Source organism: Falco naumanni, chromosome 1 (assembly GCF_017639655.2).
Source record: "Falco naumanni isolate bFalNau1 chromosome 1, bFalNau1.pat, whole genome shotgun sequence".
NCBI classification, from domain to species: Eukaryota; Metazoa; Chordata; class Aves; order Falconiformes; family Falconidae; genus Falco; species Falco naumanni.
The window spans coordinates 105,654,848-105,666,546 of NC_054054.1; the positions used below are offsets into that span (position 1 = coordinate 105,654,848).

Here is an 11,699-nt window from a genome sequence, read left to right on the forward strand (position 1 = left end):
CTGAGCCCAGCTTGGACACAGCTTGCCCTGACCCCACCGAGCAGCCCCACTGCCAGGACCCGGCCCCCGGCATCGTGCTGGGGTCACCCAGGGGCTGGTTCCCTCCCTTGGCCTGAGCATGTGCTGGCACAACCGAGGTCACAGTCCTGTCACTATCGCCGTATTGACGCTGGCTTCAGAGTCAATAAAACCCTTGGGGAAGGTGCAAAGTCTGCGCCAGCTGAGGGGCAGGCACCCAAGGGTCCAAGAGGGGGCACGGACCCCAGAAGCACCCACTGTGGGGCAGCGATGCCCAGGGCTGCAGGGACACCCCCTTTTACAACAGCATCTGAGCAAAGGGCTCAGGGGTGCGTGGCCACCCAGGCACCACTGTCACCCACATTGGCTCCGGGACCAGCCCTGCAGGGGCTCCCCAGGGTAGAGGCTCCTCAGGGTGACTCCAGTCCGTGACCATCCCCCGCAGGGTGAATGGCCACAGGTTAAACATTGCAGTGGCTGGGATGCACCCACACCAGCCCCAAGGGGACGGCAGAACAGAGCTGGCTGATGGTTTGGGGTCATCCTCAACCCACCAGGTGCCTGGAGCAGGGATAGGCATTGTGGCACAGCCCATCCCGTGCTGTTCCTGTTAGGGAAGGGGGTGGCATCTCATCACATGCAGCCTGAACACCCCAGGGGGATGGGGAAGCAGAGCCTGGCCAGCCCGCAGGGTCCCATCCAGCCAGTGCTCTGTTTCTACACATCTCTCTCCCACCTGCCACCAGGCATGTTGGGCTCACCCCTGGCCAGGTCTCCTCCATCCCCAGGGCCGAACTTTTGACCGTGGAGCCTCCACAGTGCCAGCAAACAATCTGGGACCCAGTGGGACCTGGAGGTGATGTTTGCCCGCACCCTGGCCCTGGTGCAGGTAACCCAGCCCCCAGCACAGGGTACCCGGCTGCAAGTGCATGCTTTGCCACAAATGAGTGACAGGAAAGCAAAGAAACACAGACCTGGTTTTCTTCCAGCATCAATGCCTCCTGCCAGGTCTCCCCATGCTGCGGGACCCTGTTGCTCCCAGATGGAGCAGTGATGCAGATTCAAGCCAGTTCTGCTTTCCTCACACCCCCCCGACTCTTTTTCCCTTGCACCATGGGGGGTGCACAAGAGGGGATGGAGCTGGGTTCTCCCAAATCATCCTTCCCGTAGCATGACCGCTACCCCGAGCATGGGGGAACAGCCGGCTCAGCTCCCAGTGCTTGTCCCCAGACACTTGTCACTCTGCAGTGACCCCTGAGGATACGGGACAACCCAAGGGACTTTCCTGTCTTGTTGCCTCCAGAGCAGATGCAATCCTGATACTGAAAGAAGTGGCAGTTTTACTGGGAATGCGCCAGAGGCACAGAATAGCAAACCTTCAGGGGCAGCACGTTCCCCAGGAGCAAGCCATCCCAGCCTGAAGTGGGGGTTTATTGGTTAAGGATTTTTTTCTTTGTTATTTTTTCCCCTCCTACCCGCTCTAGGAACTTTAATTCTCTATCTCCCCTCCAAGGAAATGATCTGGTACTGCAACGGGTGATCAGTGATGTTGCTGTGAGCTTAGTTAGGCAAATGCCAAAGCCCAATGAGCTGGTGATTTTTACCTCACTCTCTTACAAATGTAATTCCTCTTCCCAGCCTTGGACACAACGTTTGCAAATGCCTCATCCCAACTTCTTCCCTCCCTCCCTCCCAGCAACTTCCCTTCCCTGGGCAAGGAGTTCCCAGTTTGCCACAAACCCTGGGGAACGGGAACTTGCTTGGACTCCACAGAAGGACCTCAGCTGGTTTATACAAAAGCATTTCACTGTGAAACAGCTGCCTGCAGGAAAGGCAGGGAACAGATTTCACTAGGAAAAAAAAATATCTTTGCAAACGCCTGTCTGAAGGCCACTGAAGACTGGTACAACACGCTGCAAGTGACAGGCAGGTGCTGAGGCAGTCATGCAGCTGGGCTTGGAACAGCCCTGGCGACACGGTGGAAGCCGTAGAGGTCAGAGAGACCCAGTGACCTGCCAAGGTCACCAATAAACTCACCAAAGAGTTGGGAGCAGAAGGAAAAAGAAAACAAACTGTGAGTTTGTGCCCATCCTGCCACATCCCATCCCCAGGGCTCACCTGGAAAGCTGTGGCGGTTGCCTTGTCCCAGCGTGGAAAGGTTAGTGGCTGGTACCTGCTCCTTGCACAGAGGCATGTCCCTCACTGCCAAAACAGCCCCTCCTGGAAAGAGGTGGGCTGTCTGCCCCCCACACCAGGCAGGCTTGGGGCTGGTCTCGCTGCCAGCAGCCACACTACGATGACTCTTACAGCCCAGGGCTTCCTTTATCACTGTAAAGCCATGAAACTACTCACTGGAAACACACCATCCCTTTAGAGGCTCTGCAGGGAGAGTAGTTCTCTTACTAGATCAACCGATAAATTCAGAAAGGAAAATAACCAGATTCCAGCCCCACAAGCATTTTCCAGTGTGCAGTTACCACTCATCCCCAGTGCACGTCCTTTGTCACCAACCTGCCCCACAGCCAGTGCCTAACCCACCATCCCAAGGAGCACACTCCAGCTTGAAAGCAAACCTGGAGACTTAGTACTTTGTCTTTCACACTTAAAATTTGGACGTATACAACATCTGCAATTGCTACTAGTCTTCATCACCATTTGGCACATTTCTGGAGAAAACAGTGAACAAATTCCTAGGTTTACAGGCAAGGCTCTCACAAGGAGGAAAATCAAGGCACAAACGAGAGTGGAGTATCAACATTTCAATGTCACCTCTTGCATTTCTTTCCTGGTATTAAAATCACACTTTTAAGTTTTTACTTTTTATGAACAAGCACCTTATTCCGTTCTTGCTCCACACTAACCACCTAACAACGCAATTGCTGTCAGCAGGAAAAAAAGGACCATGAAGTCAAGTCCATTTGGGATCCCATGGAGGAGCAAAACACTCAGGGATGAGACAGAGTGGGCCACCAACTCCAGGCTGGTTTTCCCAAAATGCTGCATCCTCCCGCAGAAAGCCCCTGCCCAGGTGTGCTGACCTTTGCAAGCAGAGCTTCTTACCAATGTGCATCTGAGGTCCAAGTCCTCAGCATTCACTTTGGTCTTCCCCCAAAGCAAGCCCCTGCGAGGCCACACGTAACCGTGGCAGCCATCCCAGAAGGGCTGCTGGAGAAGCAAGTGGCTATAGGGCAACACGGGGCTTCTTCAGACACTGAAGAGGGAAAAAAAGAAAGAGGCAAGTACATGCTTTGGTGCATGCAGCTCTGAACGGTGCCTATGACCTCTGCTCACTGATAGCATCAAAGAGCCCTGAGGATATCGCGGTTTCTGGGGGACAGGTTAGGCACTGTAAGAACATCTCTGTGAGCAGTAAATGGCACTTTCTGCTTCATGTAGCACTACTTTTTTGGAGCACAACAAAACTCTAAGCAAAGAGTCAAAGGTGATAGTTGAGATCCTGGCTGATTTACAGACACAGAGACAGCAGATTCCTCCTGGGCATGGCACAGTAAAGCAGCTACACAGCTGGAAATAAAGCTCAAGTCCCAGCGACTTAACCAAACTCCTTTGTTACTGCCACAGGCACCAAACACTGCATCCTGCTCTAAATCCCTTGCTGAAAACTCCCCTCTCCCACACACCTTTCCACCAGCTCTGCAGACAACAGAGAGAGATTGTGCTAACATTGGTGGGTGAGACATCTAAAGCTGAGCAGTGCGAACACCCCCAATGGCATTGCTACATTCCAGTTATTTCTTCTAACCCACTGTTAAGGTCCCTCCCAGCTCCTTGGGTCTCTATACATTCGCTCCACAAATGGCCAAAATCCCTTACTGAAGCATCTCCCACTACTTCACATGCATCCGAGGTTGCCTTATCGACAAGCACTGGCAACACAGGCTGAGCTAGCACCGTGCTAGCAGAAAATGAAGGCAACATGTTGATGCATGCACAGACTACAGCTAAGAAGGACCTTCAGCGTTTTAGAGCTGCGTTTTGGCGGGCAGAAAAGGGTGTTCTGTATTCTGTCCTCTTGCCCCAGCTCTGGTTTAACAAGCCCCCTTCAAGGCACACTCTTAGTGGAGAGGTCACTAGTAGAAGATATCTGTCCTCCTCCACTCAAATATTAAGTTATAAACTAAGGCTTCCACAATTTCTGCCTATTTGGTGTCCTAGCTACATCACACCTGTAAACAAGATAGGAGCTAAGAGCCTCAGTGCAGATGGGACATGTCCTTACTGCTGCACCCTAGTTAAACCCCAGATCAGTCCAGTGTTTTGATAATTAGGTTCCTAGCTTGAGTTGGGGAGCTGATGCGCTGTAACTCCAGTGACAGTGTGGAAAAAAGCAGCTGCTAAATACAGCAATGAAAAAAGACCCCAAAAAGACAAGAAGCACACAAGTGATACAGTCCCCATCCCCCAGCAATACCAAAAAGTAAAAAAATATATAAAAATTATAAATGAAATACAGTTAAAGCAGCCTGTAGCAGGGAACAGTGGAATGGCCTTCACTGGAGCTACCAACCCATTCCTCTAGTCACCCCAGATACAACAAAGATGCCAGCAATGCACTGACGAGTAAGCGTCACGCAGTGATCCTGCCACAATGCGAGAGTCCTGCTGCTTTCTGGAGGATCAGTACACCTGCACTCTTGAAAATTCAGCTGAAACAGGAGCCGCTGTGGCTGCTGGATACCCTGATGCTTGCTGAATGCCAGCCAGGGGGCCCACGCCTGCAGGCGTCTGTGGATCAGTGGGGCACACATGCTGCGGGGGAGAGAACATGCCCAGCTGGCAGCACTGTCCAGGCGAGGTTCCAGCATGGGTCTGCACATAATGCTCTCCGAAGGCACCTCTGGCTTGGTGGGGGGAAGAAGTGAGGCTGTGCCCTGCACTATGGCCATGCTGAGATCCCTTGTGCCCCAGAACATGGCCATATCCTGGAGGGCAGATGTGTTGAAACCCCTGGCTCTGCACATTGGGGTGCTGCATCTGGAAAGTAGGAAGAGTCGGAGGCGAAGAGCAGTAGTAGCTTTGAGTGGGGTAGGCGCCTGGTGTGGGGTTAATCCTGGGCAGGAAGAGAACAGAAGGTTACACTGTGTTCAGAACTGGCATCCTCTAAGGAGGGCTGGAAGTGCCCTGGGGGTAGATTTCCTCCTGACCAGTGCTCAGAAAGGTCACTGCAATCCATCAGAGAGATTCACTACAGCAGGAGAAGCTGTTATTATAAGCAGCACTTGAGTAAAAATAGGTTTACTGGCCTCCCAGGACAGATGTTCCCACTCTTCCAACCCACACCAATTCCCCACCAACTGAACAAACGCAGTTCTTGGCCCCGGGTCTCTTTGTGCAAGGAATACGCAAGCCAAGCGACAATGTGCTTTTTGATTTCCATACGCATCCTCCCTGCCTTCCCCTGAATGACACATCTGTTAAGTTATTCATCAGGAGAAGTCATAGCTGCCAAGTGTCGTTTGTTAAGAAGCCATAAAGGCCTTTGGTGTAAGTAAGAGCCCAGGTTGTAGAGTGAAAAGGGAAAGGAGGGAAGTTACAAGTAAAATTAAACATGCAGAAGCAAGGTCTAGAAACAGCCTTTGCCAACAGAAGGCATGACTCATCCCACTGAAACACATCAAGAGAGAGGCAATCTGCCTAGAAGCCAAAGCCTCTGGGACTTCAGGAGTACTGCTCAGCCCACGCACAACCCTAAGATGAGCGCTGAGAACCAAGACAATATTCATGAAGACCATAACTGCCAGGTCCCCAGCAAGAATAAGAAACTGCCTCATGCTGGGGTTTTTGGGCTTGGATTTTTTCTTTTATTCAGGGTGTGGGTCTGTTGTTTGTTTTTATTTTTGTTTTAGTTTGGATTTTTTTTATTTTATTTGTGGGCACAAACATGATACCAAAGCCTGGATGTTCTAGAAATGTCTCCTGTCCGGTAGCAAGTTGACGCCTTATGTTATGAACATTTTATGAAAATTTGTTATGAAAATTTGAAAAAAAAAAAAAAGAAAACCCAAACCATCAAGAGCTCTTGGTTGGGAATAAGAATCAAAACAATAAAAATTAAGCCCCAGCAGCACATACAGAACTTGTGTGTAAGACACAGAGACATGCAAATTTAACTGCAGAAATGGAAACATCCTAGAAACACCTTCCCACACCCTGATTGATAGTCAAATGTTTATGTAAATACCTTTGAGCCAGAACAGTCTATTTACGTCACCTCACCTAAAGAAAGCAGGTTTAGACACAGGGCTGAGACGCTGTGCGCAACAGTCATCAGCAGAAGCATTAGACTGATGCAGACACAGGTTCAGCATGCAGCGAGACAGTCCCTACTCCCAAAAGCAGCACTTGCACAGAAGGGAGAGAGTAAAAGCACAAATGCTGCTGGATCTGCCTGGCCTCCCTGGCAAGCACTCACATGTTTGAGTGCCCTAATGGGTCTGGGGCACACTCCTGCTGCAGGCAAGGGTTTGTTTTATGGTTTCCTCATGGGTGAGGGCAGATGCAAACACTTGGGAATGCTTCCACTTCAAAGAACGCTTTACAGTGAGCTGATGGCTTAAACAATACATAGGGTTTAACCCTTAAGAGAAAATTATCCTTCCTCTGTGAAACTGAAATGAATAGGGAAAAATTTGACCTACATTCCCAAGCTTTTTAGAATACAAGTGAGTTCTCACGGCTTGTGATACACACAAACTTAAAACTATTCCTGAACGTCAGCCAAGGGCCCCAAGGTTTCTTTTTGGTAAAGCAATCTTGCCTTGACACTGAAAACATGTATTGAAGGGTCTACATTGAACTTTGTGACATCTTTAATTTATAATGCTCTGCTCCTACATAGATTTGGACACAACTCACTTCACAGCATTCCTGGGAGGTGAGGTGGGGCAAAGAAAGATAAAGATCATGCCCCAGGGAGCCACACAGCCAGAAACAAATGCCCTAAGTCCTAATGTTAGAGCAGAATTGCACAAAACTAACTTTCATGTCAGCTAAGCTGCCATACTTCGCACGTGTACACACTGCCATTGCAGCAAATGAGAGGTCTTTCACCTCAATTTAGCTTTCACTGGAAGACCTGGTTGAGTTAATGTGTGATAAAGTATTAGTCACAGTAATGTCACTAGCGTAACATCAACGGGTCAGTATGTTCTCCCTGACACCCAGGATATGAAGCCACAAGCACAATATAGCTTTTACATGTGATGTAATGCCTTCACTTACACCTCAAAATTCCGCTATAAGATCTTTCACACGAACTCCTGTACTTACTTGCTGCTTTTGAAGACTCTTCTCTCTGCTAGGGACCCTGGGATATATTTCAGCCCTGGTATCCTCTTTAGTAGACTGAAAGGGAACACCTGGTCCAGCTTAGCACCCACTGACTCTGGAAAATCCAAGCAGACACAGTAGCCAAGACCATCTGAAGACAGAAGCATGTTAAGGAGAACTGCAGTCAAAACACATTCATTTCTAATGCAGCCACACACAATCCCGCTCCAGTCAAATCATTTTCCCTAGAGAATTCTCCCAGTTCTAACCAGCACCACCTTTACAGACCACCACCCTCCTCAGCTCTGTGTTCTCTATGCACACTAAAGCCACAGGGTAAGTAGAAGTGTGAGGTGAAAAACAAACGCAGAACTGGGTGTGATGAGGACCAGCAAAGCCAGTGAGAGTTTAAAGGAGAGCAAGGGCCCAGGAAACACCATAAAGCCACTGCATCTTGGTAATGACAACCACAGCATACCCTCCCCATTGCGGGCCAGCAATCCCACTCTGGTTCAGGGCTTTGCACTCGGAAAGGATACAGGCTTCCCCAGCTAGGAGCCCACACAGGTTACTCAAGAGAGAAGAGTGGGGTATAAACCATGCTACAGAGAGCATAACCCACGGCACCAGCACCACTGGAACTCTAACCCCCAAAAAGAGAGTCCTCTTCATCCGTGAGCGAGTGGTGGACACACCCAATGTAGCAAAAGCTACAGGCATGAATCCTTTGGCATCTTCCACCTCTGACACCCTCGAGGCAACAGTCTCGAGTAAGAGATACAGGAGGCCAGAGAGGACAGCAAATGCAATGGTGAGGAAGCAGTGCTTCACAGTGCCAACATTCTTCTCAAAGCTGCCAGCAAAATACCAGATGAGAACGGCACCACAGGTCAAGGATATCAGGTCCTCATAGACAAAGATGTAGGTAACTAACCTGTGAACTGAGCACACCAGCACATCAGAAAGGTGGAAGGCAGCAATGAATTTGTTTTAAACCACTACAGTGACCTGCTTGAGCACAGAAAGAGTAAGCCTACAGGATTAATTAATAGCTTTCATTTCTACCCTGGTGTAGGAGAGAAGGAACTTGAGGCCTCTAAAACTAAGCGTAAATAACCAGAGTTAAAACAAGTGCTATCCTGGGTATCACAGACATACGGACTGACTTGCTGCTTCCTGGAAAGCTGCCTAGAAAAAGCAACAGTATCTGTAGTAAATCACAGTCTCATCAAAAGAGAAGGCAAGAGACACAAAAATTAACTGTTATGGTAACTATGATTTTGCTTAAAAGAGAAACACTTCTTGAACTGCTAGAAAGCTGACTTTTCTCACAAAAAATGCCTGGAGGTTCTCAGACCTCAGAGGTGCTCCCAGGCCCTCTGGTTAGCTGTTCTCCTGGGCACTCGGTGAGGCCTGAGGCAAAGTGATCCACCTTCCTCCCACCACCCTCAGTTCTCAGCCAGAAAAATAGCAGTTGAGAGCACAACCCGGTGCAGCCTGACTGCCCCGCTTAGAGCATCTGCCTGCTAAAAGAAATCACTGCACAGGGCAAAAGCAGAAAAATGGGAATTAGAAGCATGATAAAAATAGTTCTGGGAATACCACAAGGACTGAGGAAAGCAAATCCCTCAAGCTCCCAGCAGCGTACACCCACTCTGCATGGTGTCGAGGGCTAGAGATGGGCGCCAAGGCAGGAGCAGCCTGGTAGAGGGGTGCTGAGGTGGACGCCCAGCAGGCTCAGCGCAAGCCGGGGGAAGTGCCAAGGGAGTGGGAGCAGAGCACACAGTGCGGGTCGCGGGGAAGGCCTGCAGAGGAGGGCCACGGACCAAGCAGCAGGCTCTGTGAGGGACTTGAGGAAGCGCCCAGACCTGGGGGCAGAGCAGGGGGTCCAAGGGGTTCAGGGCAGGCCAAGGGGGAGGCCGGGAGAGGCAGCCACCAAGGCTCGGTGAGGCCTGAGCTGCGGGACCGACGGCGGCACCAGGGACCGGGGAGGCGGAAGGGCCGAGGAGGCCGCGGCTGCTCCCCCCGGCCGCGCCCGCTCACCTTCCCCCGCACGCAGAGCGGCAGGCCGCAGCGGGCCGACGGGGCGGCCGGCAGGCGCTCCCCGCAGCAGCCCGGGCGCAGAGGCGCCGAGCGAGAGCAGCAGCGTGAGAGCGGTGGCGGCCGGCGGGCGCCCCCATCCCGCCGCCATGCTGCCGCGCGCAGCCCCACTTCCGGCCGCCGCCGGAAGGCCTGGACCGTTGCCGTGGCAACGCGAGGCGCTGCGGCGCCCCCGGTACCATGGAGACGGGCGGGCGGGGTTTGGGGGTTTATTCCGCTCCTTTTTAAATTTTTTTAAAATTATTCTTATTGTTTCCCTTTCCAGAAGGGAAATCTATCCCCGGTGAGAGATGTGAACTATCGCTGGGAGCCTGCCCCAGGCTGGGTTACCGCCGGTCCACCACCATGCACAGCCTCCCCAGGGCATGGGAGGCCCTGCCGAGCTGTACCCCCCTGGCCTCTCCCTGCTGCCATGTCACGGTGTTAGGCTGCTTGGAAGGGCCGAGAATTTCCCTTCAAGTGTGGCAGATGAAGGTGGGGAGGAGCACCCGTGCCAGAGCTGTGTCTGCCCACCCACGCTGGTGCAGATGGAGGGGTTGCCCGAAGACAGGCCTCCTCCGTGTCAGTGTGATACAAACCAGGCTAAACCAGCTGAAATGGCATCAACTGCTGCTTGTCTACGGTGTCATGCATGCACTGGCTGAACACACCACTGCCTGAAGGGAAGTGGCAGATGGAGGAGTGCTCTGCTGTGGAAACACCTTACCCTGAGAAACCCCTGTGTGAGGAAAGGGACATGCAGATGAGCAGCGAGAAGCAGGGAGAAAAGAGGCTTTGCTCCAAGGGCGGTGGGATTTTGGGAGGCCCCCAGCAGCGAGTGGAACAGCAACATGGCAGAAAAGCTCCCCTGCCACCAGCTCCTCCTCCGGACAAGACCCCAGTTGCTGGCCACTGGTTTACATCTAATGAGAGAACCATGAGGTCTCATCTAGATGCACAGGAAGAACCAGAAGCAGCACACCTTCCCACACTCCCCCTGATTTTACAAAGTGGGGAAAGGCTTTGAAGCAGCTGGGATCTCTTCCAGCTGAGGGGGCTGAGCACAGGGTTTAGGAGCTGACATCTTTTTCCCACCCCAGCTTCAAAGTTTTTGATTGGGACCAATGGGAGAGCACAGCACGGATCTATCAGAGGGCAAAGAGACATGTGAGCTTATTTCTTTATGTCAATTCATGCCTTTTTCCATTTATGAGGATCCTTCAACCCCTGAGGAATGTAAAGGTACTGAGAGGCTCTATGCACAGCAAAAGATACCCCCACCTTGCTTGCCCTGGCCTACAGAGCATTGTTTGGGATCCGCCCTAATCCTGACTGCACATTGCAAAGGCAGCCTTTGTCAGAGGTCCCAGTTTGCTGCAGACATGGGAAGGCTAATGGTGCGGGAGAAGATGTTGCAGCTGGAAGAGCTGACATTTTTCAAGCAGAAATGGGAAGATGGGCAGAGAGCTCAATCCCTTTTTTTAAACTATTTTAGTCACTGTTTGTTTCACAGAAACTTATCTTAGGCTGTGACAGTAGGATTTGCCTCCCGCTCCTACGCCCAGGGGGGAAGGAAGCAGCCCAACTTATTTGCAAATCTGCTCAATCTGTTCAGTTGAAACCAGAGAATACTCTTCACTGCTTTTTAAAATTAAAACAACAACAAACCACAGGGTAAAACCTTGCAGTACTTGTTGTTTCCCCAGCTGATGCATGTGCAGACTGTCACTAGATGGAAAGTGTGCAACTGTTAACTTTCGCCCTCCAACTCTCACAAGAAGGCATCTTGATCTTAAGCAAGAAATATGACAGCTAAAACCCAATCAGTTGAAATAATCAATATTGGTTTTGCTGTCGTTTCGGTTCATCCGTCGTTAATCCTCCTTTCTGAAGCAATGTCTAGTTTCATAGAAGTGGCTCCTAAGAGCCCTTTTCTTAGAAAGCCATTCCCCAAGTCAATATTTGGCTTTTAAAGATAGTCAGAAACCCTGGCAATCCTGTTCTGCTGTGGGTTGGGTTTTTTTTGTTTTTTTTTTACTTTAGCACCCAGATTTTGGATGTTTTCTTAAACTCCATCTCAGCACCTCACTTCTTTTCCTGGCTGCGCACACCCCAAGTGTGGCGAGGACATTCCCCCTCCAGGCTGCTGTGAAGTTTGGCATGGTGAATTCTCTTTTGGAAAGCCTGAAACCCTCTCCACCCCAAATGGTGATGCACAAGGGGGGTGCTGACAGGGAACTGGGGACCCGCCCGCCTTTCCGCACTATCGGCCCCCCCAGTTCCCTCTCAGCACCGTGACCGTGCTCTGTGTA

At 51.1% G+C, this 11,699-nt stretch overlaps 1 protein-coding gene across 1 annotated transcript; it reads right to left on the reverse strand.

Annotated features, from left to right (window-relative positions):
• Positions 1 to 1,395: 1,395 nt before the first annotated feature.
• RHBDD2 (rhomboid domain containing 2) lies at positions 1,396 to 9,511 on the reverse strand. Its single transcript, XM_040614530.1, has 4 exons — positions 9,352 to 9,511; positions 7,848 to 8,242; positions 7,309 to 7,459; positions 1,396 to 5,089 (listed from the first exon to the last, which is right to left on the reverse strand). Exons 1-4 carry the CDS (start codon positions 9,486 to 9,488, stop codon positions 4,657 to 4,659), a joined length of 1,116 nt encoding a protein of 371 aa, XP_040470464.1. The 5' UTR covers positions 9,489 to 9,511; the 3' UTR covers positions 1,396 to 4,656.
• Positions 9,512 to 11,699: the final 2,188 nt, after the last annotated feature.